Source organism: Genypterus blacodes, unplaced genomic scaffold, assembly GCF_046128005.1.
Source record: "Genypterus blacodes isolate CSIRO-AG114 ecotype Tasmania unplaced genomic scaffold, CSIRO-AGI_Gbla_v1 ptg000009l_1, whole genome shotgun sequence".
Classification (NCBI taxonomy): Eukaryota; Metazoa; Chordata; class Actinopteri; order Ophidiiformes; family Ophidiidae; genus Genypterus; species Genypterus blacodes.
In genome coordinates this window covers 479,064-497,411 of record NW_027466823.1, presented here as the reverse complement: position 1 = coordinate 497,411, position 18,348 = coordinate 479,064, and the positions used below count along the sequence as shown (strand labels likewise).

Below are 18,348 nucleotides of genomic sequence, written 5' to 3'. Positions count from 1 at the left end.
GCTTTAGCCATGTGGTGAACCCAAGGAGGGCAGGCTAACCCAGAGGAGGGAAGGCTAACCTGGGGAGCGCAGGCTAACCTAGGGAGGGCAGGTTAAGCTGTTGAGGGCAGGCTAACCCGGGGAGGGAAAGCTAATCAGGGGAGGGCAGGCTAACAGGGGGAGCACAGGCTAACTCGGGGAGGGCAGGCAAATCAGGGGAGGGCAGGCTAACACGGGGAGCGCAAGCTAACCCGGGGCCACATACGCTCTGAGCTGATGCGAGCGCAGAGGAGAACCCGGCTCAGATTTTGAGCAAAATGGAGCAGAAATGTAATCCAACATGAGCAGCAGTGATGAGCTAATTGTTAGACAAACAACAGACACTCAGTCAAAGATGTGAAGATTGACATACTGTAATACTTTTGTTTCTTTAGGAAGCCAAACCCACACATGGGAAGATTTATTGAGCTTGAACAGCGACTCCAGTTTTCCCACTTCACTCCGGCGCTCATCAGATTCTCACAGAGCTAAAAGCTAAAGTGCCTTTCCGTCAGAGAGCCTCGGCCGGGGGGACGAACGTGAGAAACGGTTGCCGGCTCCACACACAGAAACCATCAGAGGCGCTCTTTAGCGTGCGGCTTCAAAGATCAGGCGAGCGGTGACTGTGGCCTCAGAAAAAAAAAAAAAGCCTTAATTAGCTTGAGCTCCCAGAAGCTGCCAAGCCATGAATGCGGGGTTAGATTAACAACAAACCTGAAGACTTTTAATCAACTCTCAAAGCGTTTCCTCGCAGCCCAACGTCAACAGTTCACCAGCACGTCATTACAATGAGCAGAGGAAATGGATGTTTGGTAGGTGAGGAGGTTTTATACATTTCCAAACAGAAAAGCGTGAGGTGACAATTCACAGAGGAGTGGAACTGTGCTGGAATCAATGAAGCGGTAAATGAGAGAGAGAGAGAGAGAGAGAGAGAGAGAGAGAGAGAGAGAGCCTGGAGTTATAAAACAGAACAGCTGCTCAGACTAATCATATACAGTATAATGTATTTAACACAGATTAACAAAGATCAACAACATAAACATAGAAGCAACAACGTCCCCGGGGCGTTTTAAGGGCGAACAAACACAAATATTCATTATGAATACACACACACACAGTGCTTAAGATTTGTTTGCTCAGCGTCCCCCGGAACATTTAGGACACACTTACACATTTTGAGCACCATTTCTCTCCACACAACAGGGAGCCAGTCAGCTTCCTCACACATGACTCCTGCAGAGGGCTATGAGGTCTTAGTATATATAAATTATATACTATATATATATATATGTATAAATTAAGTAGAGATATGATATTTAGTTTCACACTTTTACCTTCTAAACTAATACAATTCTGATCTCCTGGATTGTCGCCATCTTTCTTTCCACCATATGTAATCATCAGGTTGCTGTTTCAGATGATGCAACACTTCATCTTCTATATAAGGGTTAGGGTTATATAATAATAATAATAATAATAATAAGCCTTAATCTGCTCACTGATGTCATCACTGAGACTCTCTGATCAGCTGGACCAGCTTGAACACTTAAAGAAGGTTAATACTCTGAATGGAGATATGCTTGTTTGAAATTGTAAATTGTGCAACTTTTTCTTAACAATGAATACTAAATTAGTATTAAAGTCTTAAGTACTGAGAGGGGAAATGAAAGAGGAAGAACGCACACAGATTAAAGTAAAGAGACATTTGGGGGGCGGCTCACTTTGGCAAACGGCCGAGTAAATACAGTAACATGTTCCCTCAGTAAACACACTTAAACACTTAAAGAGCTCAGGCCTGGTACTGTATTGACTCTCTTTACAGTAACAGGCCTGAAGAATCACCGAGGCTTTTATCTTACAAATGTAACTCCCCAAACTTCTGATATTCCCTCTCTCTCTCGCTCGCTCTCGCTCTCTCTCTCTCCCTCTCTCCTGTGAGCGGACTCAGAGGCTTTGGAGGCAGATGAGGGATATTTGAGGGATTTTGTTTGTTGAAATGTCCGCATCAGAATCTAAACATGGTGACTCAAACGTTCAGTCTGGGGCTCAATTTTCAAATCCACGCCCTAATGTGTTCCACATTCTACATGTGTATATCTTTAATGGCAGAGTTTCTGTTATCTATCCATCTATATGTATATACAGTATGTATAGAGCCGAGCGGCTGCACGGAACTTTATCTGAGGAATCAGATATCATTTTCAGTCAAAGCTTCCTTAATAAGCTCTAGCTCTCCGTTTCCCCGTGGACATTCTCCATATGGACTTTGAGGTAGTCGTTCCTGGTGAACTTCTTATGGCACAGCTGGCACTCTGCCATTGGCCGGTTTGGGTTGTGTGTGAGCTTGTGCCTGCTGAGCATCTTCTTCAAGCTGAACGACAGGTCACACACCTACAAAACATGATACACACAGGACTTTAATGTTTCATCACACACAGTCTGTAACTTCATGACCCTCTGAGGCTGCACACTCATCTGGAGCTTGTTGTCGTATCAAACTTGAAGTCTTATCTCAGAAACTTAAAGTGATTTGTAAATGACACACAGCAGATCCTGCTGACAGATGGGATTGCTTTTTTTTTCAGCTGTAGAGAGGGAATGATGCAACTTCACATCCATCATAAATGAGCCATTTTACACTGAACAAATGACTCCAGCCTCCTCTATCAATCATTCTAATCCATCACTGGCTGGCTTTCAGCTGCAGTTCAACACGCTGGATGAAGGATCACAGCATGAGTCCTCCTCACTCCATCTGCTCTGCTTAAAGCAGTGACTGTAAAGAACTTCAGCTCACTTGATTACATGCAGAAAATCTCACAATGTGGCTTCAATGCTAAAAAAAGAAGCAGATAAGGATGAAAGCAGCAGAATGGCTTCAATTTGATCAAAGTTAAGTTTGCTTTACCGCAAAGATTTCCATAAATGGAATTACAAAAACAAAATGAGATTATCAACCATTATGTGGCCAAGACTTAATCATGACTTATTTACTCATTTAATGACCCTGTTGAAGAGTTTATCACAGAATAAACAGAGAAATATGAATTATGCACTATGAATGTTGAATTCAACTCCAACAAATGAGAATCAAACGATCTTCACACTGCTGTCAGATCTCTGTAGCCAGGTACAATAAGTACAACTGGACCTCATTAACAAAGTTCATCAATAAACAAGCAACAGTGAAATAACAGGAGCGTCTCTCCGCGCTGTTAAACGAGGCGTTATAAAGGTTAAACATGCTTACAGCTCTTCTGGATTTCATATCAAAGTTAAATCATCCTTTCAGACCCCATGTGAGAGAAACACTTGTATCAGTGACAGGAGCTGACGACGAGAGCCGGCCTCCTTGTCTGATGTTAACCCAGATGTTACTGGAAGCTTCTACCACATTCTCCAACCTTTCCAGTGATAGAAGCTTATTAAGCCCTCTATCTTAGTCTGGAAAGCTTCCACGGCCTTTAGTCTGACTCAAACTGCACCCCCCCCAAATAAAACCCACATGTTATTCCTGTTCTCTTTAATAGTTTAGCATAGAATTATGTACAGGAAAACGTCTCTCCCGAAAAGGAATCCAGATGAATCCTCAGATGAAGTCTGTGGGAAACACGTTCTGGAGACGCTCGGCTGACAATGAATAGGAGACTGATTTGTGGTCTGAAACAATAACTGCAGACAATCCTCCGGGGATGAGGGCACATTTTCTACTTTGTCTCTGGAGGGAATGCCGTGACTTGAGGCTTAGTTGGGTGTTAAAGCTCATGAGTTCCCTGAGAGCCGACACAGCCTGCATGTGGATGACAGCCAAGATGCTTGTTTTTGATGTTTGGTGGCAGAATTAAGAGATCTTTGGCTTCTCGCTGGAGGATCTAAGAGCATTGTTCATGATTGAGCTGTCCAGGATAATAGAAACAATATAATGATGATTCTGGGAGAAAGGCGACTTGCTTCCAAAAAGCTTTGTAGAAGCTTCAGATAGAGCAAATTTGAGACGCCTGCTTTTCATGTGGATCTATCACAATAAAAAGTACTTAAACTTAGATCCAATTTCATAGGATTTCCAATTCAGGACGGTCTTAACGCGCAGTCAGGACTTTCTAAATCAGAACCAGAGAGCAGAGGGTAAATAGCTCTGTTTCCAATCTGCAGCAACCAGATAGAGAGGAGATCTGCTCCAAACATGGACAACATCTTCTGTCGCGTGTTCTCTCTCTCCCGCTCTCTGAGAATCATTATTACTCCTACAGTATTATAAGCACAGGGTAATTTCTCCCTCTGATCCTCTCAATGTGTTTACGTGAGATCAGCCCACTAGGCCCCTCCGGAGAAGCAAGATCTCTATCTGCCTCTTATTCAGACCCCCCCCCCCCCCCCCCCCCCCCCACACACACACACACATCTGGACTCATGCCAGTGGCTGCCAGAGCACTATCACACACACACACACACACACACACACACACACACACACACACACACACACACACACACACACACACACACACACACACACACACACAACACACACACACACACACACACACACAGCTAAAGCCATGTGAGAATCAAAGGCAGTGCAGACGGTGTGTGTGTGTGTGTGTGTGTGTGGAGGTGTTGGTACACTCACATCGCACTGGAAAGGTTTCTCTCCTGTGTGGGTCCTCATGTGCTCGTCCAGTCCTCGCTTCTGGCTGAAGGCCTTGTTACACTCGCTGCATTTATACGGCTTCTCCTGCAGTGACACACACACACACACACACACACACACACACACACACACACACACACACACACACACACACACACAGTTTAAAGAAGGCACTTCATCTCTTAATATGCAGCAGAACAATACAGAAAACGATGCGACCCCACTTTGTTACATGACGGACACATTTACTCCTCCAGGTTTGGTCCATATGTGAACAAAGTGCACACACACACACGTGTAATGGTACACATATGTGTGCGCACACAAACACAAATAGGGATAAACAAACAGATACACACACAGTATTCTGGAAAACTGGAGACAACACAGACATAAATAGATAAATATACTTTATTTGTCTCAAACTGGGAAATTATTCAATAGTCCAGTAACACACACACACACACACACACACACACACACACACACACACACACACACACACACACACACACACACACACACACACACACACACACACACACACACACACACACACACACACACACACACAGGCTTGTACATGCTCATATCCTCTCACTTCACACCCCGGCGCTCTCCCTGTGACTTTATGAAGATATGAAATGAAAGATTGCACGGCCCCTGCAGTAGAGAGGAAATGAGCGGCATAGGGGCCATCAAAAACACATGGACTCCTCAAAAGAGTCAAGAAAACATGCCAGAGAAAAAAAAGCTTTGAACGCATATCAGTGCCCTGTAGAATATCACTCCTCTGTCTCCACACCTCATCAGTTTACCAAAGAACATTTCCTCTGAGCCTTTCTGAGGCCCGTCTCAGTGTCACTCAGAGCGCCTATCGCACTGTGGGTGTGTTTTCACTAAAGCTGTAACTGTGTGTGATCACAGGGTGGGCAAAACTGGGAGAGTGGGTGTGTCCCAAAGTCTGAAGGGGAAAAAGTGGTGACACGTTAAAGACTTAAGTTGAAGTTAAGAAATGAGCGGCGCGGAGATAGTGGGAGTTCTTGGAGCGCCGTTCCCACTGTCAGTCTTTGGGAAAGCTGTTTTTGACAAGTCTGGCTGATAGCAAAGGCTCTACCCATTTAAAGCTTAGTTGTCATGGGAACGGGGTGAATGCAGGAAGTAAGGGTCCTGGGAAAGGCACTATCATGTGGGCGGGGCAAGGAGTGCCAAGTGACACAGGATACAAAAGGAGGTAAAGATCAGGTTCATTGCATGTGTGCGAGTGTGAGCGAGTGCTGTGTGAGCGGGCCAGCGTGTGTGTGAGCGAGCGCGTGTGTTTGTGTGTGTGTGTGTGTAAGCGGCCGGCTTATAAGTATGCAACTGTTTGTGTGCATGTGACAGAATAAGGGAGGACAATGAGAATAAAAGAAATGAGCCAACTGAGGGTGAGCTTCTGTGTGTGTGTGTGTGTGTGTGTGTGTGTGTGTGTGTGTGTGTGCAGCCTGCTATGCAGTTTTCAGAAGGATCCCAGGAAAGAATTCTGTTTCCATAAGGGAATAATGTCTCTTGTATCACAAAAAAAAAACCTATGAGAGGTCAAAGGTCAAAGGCCAGGAAACACATGGCTGGGCTTAGCTGATGCGGTGTACCCAGAATGCATCACTATGACCTTAGTAACATCGAACATCTGTACCTGATGACCTTCACTCTTCAGCAGCTGTTGACCTTTGGCCTTTGACCCGACCTTTCCTCTGAGTCTGGCCTCTGTACAAAGAGCATCAATACGAGCTAAGATTGTTTAGTTCATTCAGTCCAGAAGCCAAACTTCAATCAATAAACTCCTCAGACTTCATAGCATTGAATTTGTGACTGACGAGGTAGAGGACAAGAAAAATGAGATTCATATCTTCCAAGATTAATAAAACATATTTCAGTTTATGCTCCGTAAACAAAGCAAAGATCTCTACAAAATCTCTGCAATCAGTTTAGAATCTGATTCTGGTCATCTGTATAGATTCCTAATTGGGAGCCCTAAGGGTCTCAGTGAGCACGAGTGGGACACCTGAGTTGGACACCTGAGTGGGACACCTGAGTGGGACGGCTCAGGTGCTGGGTCCAGGTCCAGGACAGATCCTACCTGGGGAGGAGTGGAGAGCATGTGGACTGAACCAGACTGAACCACATGAGTGTATCTAAAAGCTTCTGTCTTCACACCAAAGACTCAAACTGTTCTTATTAACCCTGAACATGCCCACAGTCTCTATGTTCCAGTTCTGCTCCAGCACAGATCTACATCACACTCACACAAACCACTTTAACATGAATACTGTCAGCAGATCAGTTGAATCCTTGTCTGGCCCTGTAATGGAGTGTGTGGATCAAACATCTCCATGTGAAATCCTCCTCTGTGCATTAACAATAAGCTGCTACTCCTCCTGCCAAGACACATTTGTTTCGCCGAACAGTGACTTCATCTGCTTCTGCTGTTTGTAACTGTTCAGCCCATATTTCAGAGCCGTCACGACTCTGTGAGCAAAGGCAGATCTCGGAACATTAGGAACAAAGCATCAGTCGGTGTAATCAGCAGCTCGCTAGGAAATGATGCCTGCTTCTTCCTACAGGGACACTTGAACCTGGATCCCCCCTTTATCAACACGGCGTAACAGCAGGGCAAAGGATTCTGGAGAGTATAAAAAGGAAACACATCTTTATAATGAATGGTGCCTTGTCCTTCTGTCCCTGTCACAGCTGTGTGAAGTGATGGAGGAAATCTGAGGAAATACACAACAGGTTTGATTGATCTAAAGTGACAGGAACACGTATAACCAGATGTACAGCAGCATCTCATGTTGCCTGGGTGGAGAACCTCAATGGGTCAAGAAACGCTTCTGCATCCCAGCCCAGGAAATGCCAACAACAATGTCCACTAAGACTCCGTCTCCTTTTCCCACCTCGTGCTCCGACTCAGGACCCTGAATGTGGATGTATGTAACTTTCTCCTTTGTATGTTTCTATGGCTCCGTGTCCTTTGTGTCAGGAGGCATTATCTGATGCTTTATGAAAGCTCCTGTGAATAAGACCATGACCTCATGAGAACAGGGGCTGGGGAATGTCTCATACTGTAGTTAGAGACATGGACAAGACGGGCTTTGTCTCCTGAGACAAAGTGTGTGAGCACGTCTTCCTGTGGCACAGACCTGAAGTCCAGACTCAGCTTCTCTCTCCTGCCCTTTCTCCCAATGTGTGTTTGCCCAAAAATGTCATATTCCATCATATTAGGCAGAGTAGACTAACTGCCAACATGAAGTAAACTATACGTTACAAGCTTTACCCAGAATCCCTTTGGTTTGCTATGGTTACAGAGTTGTACTTACACATGTAGGTGTAGTTGGAGTTGTGTACCACTACCACAACTCCAACTTTCTGGTTGCACAGGTGATAAAGAAATGGAATAACATAAGGACACACAAACTTACCCGTGTGTGTGTGCGGATGTGCATCTTCAGGCCATCATTCTTGCTGAATGCTTTGTCACAGTATGGACACTGGTACGGACGCTCACCTACACAACAGACACACACAACAGCATCCTGAGCAGAGGACCACACTGTTATCATAAACATTAAACAGATTTAAACTAAAATGTACTCTTTATTTTGGACTTAAACACACTTCAAGGACAAAATCCATGACACGTCTGTCACCTCCCACCTCACAGATGGAGGTGTGTGTGTGTGTGTGTGTGTTGTTGGGTTATTCTCTCTCCTGTCTGTCCTTCCTGTACTATAGGTGCTGGTGCAGATGCTGACCTTTGACCTGGCCCCTGGTAGAGCAGATACCATTCTCTCTCAAACCCGTTCCTTTGTGATGTGCATTCCCTGGTATTCCCTAGAATTCCTAGCTTGCTCCCTGAGCCTCTTTGGGCCAGGCGTTTAGGAGCGCCTCAGCATCGTGGCTTATCCAGGCCGGATCAAACGCAGCCCGGCCAAACTCCCTGAGATCCTATCTGAGCACACACCAGTGATGACAAAGAGAAAGTGACAGGCTGTCAGTCAAACGCTGGGCTGACACATGGATCTGTTTACCCTGAGCTGATCCACAGGCCAGATAGGAGCAGCAGTGCTGATTACTAATCTATAGAAGGGATATGAGGTAACCCAGAGAACCTCGCTCCAATGAAAGATTCAGACAGGAAAATAGAGAAAAATGCTGACGGGAAAGATTCTAGGTTGAATAATTAATTCTTGGATGGACTCTTATTACTAAATATAACTCAATACTCCTCAACCAGCAGGAAAAAGAGTCTCTAATCTGACTCCTTAAGAAGTAATGGATTAGTATTTGCATGTTTTCCTGAATACAGACTAAGTATCCATGCCTGCACACACACTCACACACACTCAGTCATCACATGAAACACGTCCAAAAATAGATTCAGATGCAGCCACACACATTTGCGTTCATTCCTGCCGTATAATGATCCAATTTCTTTTCCACTTCATGCTAAAGTAATCTCTCTTCTGTGACTCGTTGTTGAACAGGCAAGCAAGTTCTTTTATTGATGGGGGAGATGAGTTTCCCTTTAAGGAATAAGGTTAATTAGCTGTGTTTCCTTGGGATTCAAAATGCAAAGATGTTATTAAATCAGAAAACACACCCAGGGATCTGATATCATCCCACAGCAATAAACACACAACATGCACGTGTAGCTCACACACACACTGCATCCGAGCCACCAACACGCAACCACAGGATTATTATTGTGCGCTGCAAGCTTGTGGACAAACCCTGTGTGTCCTTCAAGATATAGGATACAGAGAAGGAGAGATATGGGAATATGTCAGAGTCGACGCCCTCCATTAACCATAAATCCCCCAGCAGAGGGCTTCAGAGGAGCACAGGGAGGAGCACAGGGAGGAGCACAGGGAGGAGCCGGCACAGCGTCTAATAAGATGAGTAAGCTCATATCGCCGCGCAAAGGGTTAACGGGACATATGTAGAGTATAGCGGTTACACACACACATACTGAAACAACACGTGCTGAGGGCTGGCTGCTCGGAATCCTGCACCAAAATCCCCTTCGGCCTCTAGGGGGCCTTTTGTTGACAAACAGGAAAAATCTGAATCCCAGATGTGTGTTTAGAGACGGCAGAGAGCAAATCTCCTGTCTTGTGTAGCACGTGTGGTATCGGGTTAATGCCCTGCGTTAGCCTTGGGGAGTCCTGGGGAAGGCATTAGTGTGCTAATAGCACTGGAGCACAGTGTGCCAGTGTGCTCCTGTGGCTTGGATCACATCCGTCCGTCCCAGGAGCGAGCGAGCGAGCGAGCTGCTGCCTATTGTCAGTTCATACACAGCAGCAGACTAAACCACAGCCTGCTAACATGGAGCCGCCGCCGCCGCCGCCACGCAATAAGTGCACACCAATTTACCTCCTTGACCTGCCTGGACTCCGGACATGCGGCCCAGAGTTACGGCTCATTAGGGGAAATAATGGGAGCTCGTTTCTTACAACAGAACGTAGATCAGACTCCATCTTAATGGGAATACGGCGCTCCTGTTGGGTTACAGCTCCCGACATCTGGTTTCAAACGGCTTCAAGTCAAAAAGCAAAGACAACAAACAACAAATGAATGTGACTTGTACACCTCGGTAACATTGGTGTGTGTTCTTTGTGTCTCTTGTGTGTGGAGTGTTACCGTAACTAGAAACCCTCCACTTATTCTCCAGATTGAGGCAGATTGTTTGGGGATTATGAGGGGTGGCTGTTGCAGTGAGCCGGGGCTCTATGTGTGGAGATGGTAACTGATTTAGCATGTGCTGAAACACAACACCGTCTCTTTGACCCGCCGTGTCTCCCCCCGCCCCCCCGCTGCGGCCCTCACACTCCTCGTCTGCTAATCGATCCGTTTGGCACCCCTCGTGTGCTGTACGAGTGTGCGTGCCTGCGTGCGTGTGTGCGTGTGAGAAGGTGTGTGTCTGGTTAGCAGATGGTCGGCGCTGACGTTTGCCGGGCGGCGCGGCGTTGGTGTTATGGAGAGCGCTTTGTAGCTCGGGGCTGCGGTCTGAAAGACATTAGTGCTGTCCATCAGAGATTAATCCCTGGCTTCCTCCTCTGCAGCCAGACAGTGGCCCTCCACTGTCCCTCTGCCGGCCCGCTGCCACATGCCAACAGGGGCCGCCCAGGTAACGTGATAGCGGCGTGTTGGAGCTGATAACAGATCGCCTTTGATCAACCGTAAGGAACGCCCAACAACTTTTACACTTGACCTTTCCATTACAGCCAAGGTCTCTGTAGATTTCTCCACTTCCTTAAACAATTCCCTTAAACCTCCCCGTGTGAAGGTACCTGCAGGAGACACGCCTGCGCCCCGGCCTCACCGCAGTCTCGCCTTACCACACATGCAACAGATCTCTGCTTGGAATCCTGACGCATGCCTCACAGCATAATCCCCCCCCTTAAATGAAGCATCCCCTCGCCACTCCAGCAGGAGTTACACACGCGATAACCAGCCAACATTTCATCATAGGGAGAGATAATAATAATCCACAACATAGTGATTTTACTTTACAAGATTTGAAACCACGGCAACGTTCAACACAAACAAAGCCTACAGCGCGTAAATACATCCAGGGATTCAAGAGGACTGCCAGATAGAGGTGTAGTAGCTCTGACCTGAGATCACCTAAAGCTGCACGTCAGCACAACACGGCAGCTGCTGAAGAAGAAGAAGAAGAAGCAGAAGACGTGACACCTTGAAGACATGACACCGTGAAGACATGACACCGTGAAGACGTGACACCGTGAAGACGTGACACCGTGAAGACGTGACACCGTGAAGACGTGACACCGCGCTGGAGACAATCAGGGTGACTTCATAAAGCACAGAGAACAGATTCAGCTGCTGTCAGGTCATCAACACCCGCTACAAGAGTCCAGAACACACACCAGCACACAGAACCTGAGACCCGTTCCAGCCTGACAGTTCACCGGTGCAGTATGAAATCTGGGTGATGTATTTGGCTCGCACGTGTTTGATCCCACTTGTCATGTGTTCCAGTAAGGCTGCCCCCCCCCACACACACACACACACACACGCCGCACAGCTCCACAGATAGAGACGAAGATGAAGATGTCCTCTCTGAGCGCGCTGAGCTCTAAAGCAGGGAATTATGGTTTCCTTCGCTGATATGTTCATGTTGCTTTTACCCTCTGGGGGGGGAGCAGAGGAATCATGGCTCTTACATGCAGCAGCTCATTTACATGCTTACACCACAACATACAACATACAACCATGTATTAAAAAGGTTACACCCAGGCACTAATCTTCATGAATGAGCCTAAATATTTAACAGATTGTTTTGTGGTTAATTATGTTATATTGAGGCTTCTGTCTCTTCCAAAGAACATGTTGCTCATTTTGGTTTCTCCATTTTCCCTCTATTGGAGAGGACAAACAGCCACAATGTGCCAATGCATGAAACTCTGAGAACTCTACTTCCATGGAGCTCAGGCTCTGTGCATGACTGATCAGTACACACAGATGATCAGAGCTCTTCAGTCTCCTCTGTAGTTTTGGTTTTATTTCTTTTTTTGTCGTGTTGTTTTATGCCAATCAAAATAAAATACTATAAAAAAAGACTTTTGTTTTGTTTTGTTTAGTATTTCCTGTAATAAACATTTCCACATTGTAAACTGGATTTATTGGAGTCATGTTTCAGATGTACGCTCTGAAGGAAACATGAATGAACACAGAAACAAACACATGGCTGAAAAGTTCCAAAGTCCACGGGCTTCTTGGACTGTACCACTGGCATAGGGGTGTGTGTGTGTGTGTGTGTGTGTGTGTGTGTGTGTGTGTGTGTGTGTGTGTGTGTGTGTGTGTGTGTGTGTGTGCCGGCCCCCAGATCAGCTGTGCCTGTGCGCCAAAATCAAACTGAAGACGTTACAGGACTGAACAGCAGCTCTCTCTTACACTTTTGTACGACAGAAGAATCTAAGTTTGCAATGTTCAAACCAAAACGCAGCGAGGAACAGTTTATATTTCTTAATCATAGAAATGTTTGAAATGTGTGGAAAGTGGCTGTGATTTATGGATCAGCATGCAGATCTGCTTTCCTCCTCATCTGCAGGCCAAATGGTTACAGTTCCACTTCTCTGAGGGAAAGCAGACGCTGGGTTTGGCCCGTGTGAATATTATCTACATAACCTAATAATAAGAGAATATGAATCAATGTCTTCACACAGACTGCAGACTGCTACCTGATGGCCTGAGTCAGTACAGCTGTGACTCAGGCCGGTTCCTCTGCCATGAAGCAGAAACATGAAGCAGCGCCTCCACTCTGCTGTTTACACTCGACCCCATCTGAGCAAATAAAGGAGTTATTCTCTGACTGGCTGAGTGGAAAATATCCTCCTATTGAGGTGTGAGGACTAAACAGCAATTTGTAGGCAGACAGCTCATTGATTGATGCTGCCTGAGCCCTGACATGAGCTCTGATGTCAGGATGACGTGCTGAGCTCTGTCAACATTTCCTTTGGCACTAATATGTTTCATAATCCCACTTTGGGTCTTGACCACATCATGGCACACAGGGGAAACTCTCCTCACTGAGCTGGGATGAGGAGAGGAGCACGTTTACACCGTGACAGCCTCAGAAGAATCATTTAGAGAAGGACAGACACGCCCATCATAACTACCCCGGCTCCACGACGTCTTCATGAACCGCCTCCAACTTTTTGACAGCTTACATTATATGGGGAAAATGGTAGATGGTGATGTCATGAGTTTGATTCTCTGAGGAGAGAGAGAGAGAGAGAGCCGCCTGCTGCCTGCTGCCTATGTGGCACTGGAAACTCTGCAAGACGCTCAAAGTGAAGAAAACCACAGCAAATATACTGTGTGTGTGTGTGTGTGTGTGTGTGTGTGTGTGCGTGTGCGTGTAATAGCAGCTCTATACTTTCTAGCTGATTTGAAAAAAAATCCCATTTCTCTGTTTTGATCACTTTGTGCTCAGCTGTGATAGAGCAGCTCAGTGTGTGTGATGGAAACACGAGAAGGGAAGCAAAGCCCAAAGGAGCTCTGACAAAGTCCTCAGTGTTTAGCAGGTAAATAATCAATCCTGACTTGTTCCTGTGAGGCAGGAAGACAAACAAGATCAAGCTTTCCTCTCTGCCGTCCAGAGGAGCTGCTGATTTACACCTCTTAACCTCAGCTGGTGGCCTTCTTTAAGAGATTACACACACAAGCGTCTCACCATCTTTAAACTCTCCTTTAAAATGTCCCTGTTGCTGGTCTAGTCTTCAGTCAGTCTGTTTACATGCAGGTGAAGACTGTGATCATATTGTGATGAAGGCAGCTGATGCTTTTTGTTTCCTAGCATCATGAAGAAACCTGAACACACACTGAGATCAACACAAAGACCAGTAAACTATGCAAATATAAATTGATTGATTAAGCAATACGTTAATGTGGTAGCCATAGCAACACAACACGTCATGTATATTCAGAAAATGACTTAAAGCTGCTTCATCACATTTTTGCATATTGACTGCATGCACACACACACACACACACACACACACACACACACACACACACACACAGAGAGAGAGAGTGTTAGAGAACAACATGACTCTTGTCAGAATGGTGGCAGGGGGAGCGACTCACACGTTTCACCAAAGTTTACTTTTCCACACACAAAAAAATGCAACAAACAAAAAAAATCCCAGTCCACACAATGAGTGGACAGATTTACAGCCAGTCAGGGTCAAGGGTCATCCTGCTGGATGCTTTCTTGGAGTGGTCTTTCTCTCTCTCCCCCTTTCTTTCTTTGAGGTGTCCCCTCGGCTCCCACCCCTCCCCCAGCCGGCCCCCTCGGCCCTCTCCTTTGTTTATTCTATATAAATACAATCAGACTGGGCCGTGTCCCACACTGCCACACATTCTCTCACTGTGCCTCTCCTTCACACATACACATATACAACAACAAAACACACACACAGACGCACACACAAAGGGAGCTGTTGACAAAGTGCGGGAGGCTTTAGAAAGGCGCAGTGTTTTGACACGACACTTCCTTACTCATGCTCAAATAAACACACACTAACCTTTACAACACCTGGGGGAAGCTTTCCTACACACACACACACAATCTAGAATGCACATCTGTACCTATTCTAATTGATACCTGCTGTAAAAAGAAACGAAACAAACGGCAGTAAAAGCAAAGAAGATGACAGAACGACACCGCCTGGATGCTAATGTGCATTTAAAGCTTTGTTCCACTCTGATGAAGGCAGTTATTGGTTTTTTCCACCTTAATCACACTGAAACTCAATGTCTTGGTCACTTGTCCTCCTCCTTCCTCACCTGCCAGACTTCAGTTCACGAGCAATGATGATTGTAAATCCAGCAAATGAGAGAGTCTTATGAATTCCCTGCCTGAACGTCTTCCTGGCGCTCTGCCTTCACCCCACTATAGACGCTAAACATCCCATAGTGTGGTGTCATCATCTGTGTGTATGAAACTATACTAGGCTTTATGTAACTGAGCTCATCCTGGCTATTTCTGGCGGGCTGATTATGTTGCCCCAGCTCTACTCTACCTGGACGGCGAGAGAAGCCGAGAGAAAATCTATTGTCCTGCAGATACGAAGACTACAGTGAGAGAAGAAGAGCTGTGTTACATAATAAAGTGCTATTGTGTGAGAAAAGTGCTCAGCTTACAGGAGCAGAAACAAGTACACACAACAAGAGTACACGCATGTTTCAAAAGCAAAAAAATGAGGCCAGTGATGACAATTAGGAGAAGACATTAGAGGGAAAATAAGAGAAGACAAGTGTGGTTTCACTGGCAGAGACAGAGAGAGAGAGACAAGCATGAGGAGGAGGAGAAGAAAAAGGGAGAAATGGTGAATGAAGGCAGTCTAGAGGCCAAGAAGTGTGTGTGCGTGTGTGTATGCCAGGTCTCTGCACCCGTCTGTTGGTAAGGAAACACACAGGAATGTGTCGCTCTCCAGTTTAAGGCAGTTTAATGAACATCCAAGACCCCTGCGTTAATGCTGGCATGAAATCTGGCATTTTTCTAACCTGGACTTACACTTTGTGTTCCCCTGCCCCAGGCGGTGCAAAGCTGAGGAGACAGGGAGATGGGAGATGGGAGATGTATGCAAATGTGATGGTGTACCGCTATCTATCACCCAGAGCTGCTTCTAGACTGTGTGAAGGCCTTCCACTTATCTGGATTTATGCCCTGCAGCCATCAGACAGTAACAGTTACATCTAAGCGATACGAGAGCAGAGCCGCCTCAAGTCATCCATCATGAGCAACCAACCTCAGCCGGCTGGAAAACAGCTACACGTGTGTATCTGCGCACATCAAATGACTCCGTTACAAACCTGCATTCTCCCATTTTATGCAGTATGAGCAGCTAAGTGTATCAGACAGTGACATCCTGACACCATAAGGCTTCTAGACAAGATAATAGAAAACTATACAGATGACTGACAGGGAGTTACATCTCTTTATGCAGATTATGAGATCCAGAGAGACTTCTAAAGGTCCGGAACATTTCCCAGAACTCAGAATAAGTCATGACACAAAGCAGGGTTAACAATAAAGAAGAAAAACAAAGAAGATAAGTAGAAAATGTTGAGAAATTGCAATCATTTGAAGGACGGTGGGAGGAAAGAACCTGCTGAAGGAACGACACAGGCTGAAGCTCACTGCAGATAGAAGTAGAGCAAACTTAAGGTTAAGATGTTTGTACTTGTTGTTAACTTGATGTTTTGGTGCTAATTTCAATGCTACAGCCTCAGTAGCTGCACCTCATGGACGTTGTGTGGATCAGTTTGTCTCTGCAGCTCCCACAGCCGTCACTCTGACTCTGACTCTGACTCTGACTCTGTGGATCTGAACATGAAGCCTTCAGCTGGGGAGTTCACTGACCTGTATGGCTGCGGATGTGGACCCTTAGCGTGCCGTTGCTGGCGAACTTCTGTCCGCAGTACGGGCAGATCTTCTCCTTCTCCCCCGTGTGTGTCTGTGATGATGGAAGTGGACATATGGTCGACGTTAAGAGAAACATTTGTAACATCGGGCCCTCACATCCTTCCTCCATTAGACAGTTAAATGTGATCTACTGTGATAGCTGAAGTTCACCCTCGTACTCATCAGAACGCCATCACAACCAGTGACGTTAAGCTTTATCATGCAACATCTTCAAAGCTCTAATCATACAAATACAATCTGAGTCTGAGATCTGGGTTCCTTCAGCAGAAACGCCAGCCTGGACCCATGAGCTCCACACTCACAGTCATCTTTACAGCATTTACTTCATTCAGCTGTCTGCTTAAGTAAAGGATCTGCTGAATGTAATTATGTCCTCTAATGCAGCACTAACTACAAGTAAACTCAGAGTGAGTGGAGATGCAGAGAGGATCCACTGATCCGGCCTGCAGGCAGGATCAAAGAACACAGAGCAGGGACATTCTGCCACTCCGCTCTAAATCCCAGGAGACAAAGGGCCAGGGTGCACGTACACATTGCTCTCTTCATCCTCCTCCCTCTTCCTCCCTGCACCTCCCAGCACTACTGAGCCGTGTGGGGAACACATGCACATGGTGAAGAGCATGTGGAAGGAGCGTGTTTAGCAAGACCGTGAGACTTCTTCTCCTTTTTTCTCTACCCTCTACCTTCATCTTCACCTCTCCCCCCTAGCTCGTCTCCCTCCCTCCCTCCCTCCTTCACGGTTCTGAATCCTGCTCCTGGCCTCTTATGAATTCCAGAGAATAATCAGAAAGGCTCAAACTCACAGCGACAGTTTCAAACAGCAGTACAATACAGGAACACCTCCTCTGTGGGCCCCCGCTCCTCTAACCCTAACTCCTCCATCCTCCCCCCATCCTCCCCCCAATCCTCCCCTCCATCCTCCCCCCAATCCTCCCCTCCATCCTCCCCCAATCCTCCCCCCCATCCTCCCTCCATCCTCCCCTCCATCACCCCAGTGTCCCTCTGACACCTGAGGTGTTTCCTTACAAAGGCTCCACACACACACACACACACACACACGTGAACAGAAACATGCATTCATACGTGTGCAGACAAATGTGCACAAACATAACCACACACACACACACACACACACATAACCACACACACACACACACACACACACACACACACACACACACACACACACACACACACACACACACACACACACACGTGTCCCAGATGGCTCAGTATTGTTTGCTTGCTTGTTTGTATAACAGCAGAAACATCCCCAGTGTTCCACCTTCAGAATGGAAGCCGTGTTCCATCCAGCATATTCACATGGGAACATCACATACGTGTGGAATCATAAACATGTTTTATATATGATCTGTCAATCACTACGCCAAAGCAAACCCTGTATGTTCATGTAAACACTGGATGTGAACACGGATCACTGATTCACATGAGACACACACACACACACACACACAGACACACATCCATGCTGAGACAAACACACAATCTCACACAACACAAATCCAACAAACATCAGAAATGAATGCAACAAAAATTGCAAAAAAGATCCATTCTGTCCTAAGTATGAATGGATGAGTCGCTATAGTAACAGTAATATCAGTATTTTAAAGAATCCATTCTCCCCTCCATCATGACATTAACCCTTAACACAGGGAAACTCTTA

At 46.1% G+C, this 18,348-nt stretch overlaps 1 protein-coding gene across 1 annotated transcript in view; it reads right to left on the bottom strand.

Annotated features, from left to right (window-relative positions):
* Positions 1-462: 462 nt before the first annotated feature.
* The window catches only part of prdm5 (PR domain containing 5), a 28,669-nt gene continuing 10,783 nt past the window's right edge, over positions 463-18,348 (bottom strand). The window contains exons 13-16 of the mRNA XM_076158168.1: positions 16,602-16,695; positions 8,128-8,213; positions 4,649-4,753; positions 463-2,409 (exon numbers count right to left, since the gene is read on the bottom strand). Coding sequence (XP_076014283.1) covers positions 2,245-2,409; positions 4,649-4,753; positions 8,128-8,213; positions 16,602-16,695 — 450 coding nt within the window. The 3' untranslated portion in view covers positions 463-2,244. The remainder of the gene's footprint in view (positions 2,410-4,648; positions 4,754-8,127; positions 8,214-16,601; positions 16,696-18,348) is intronic.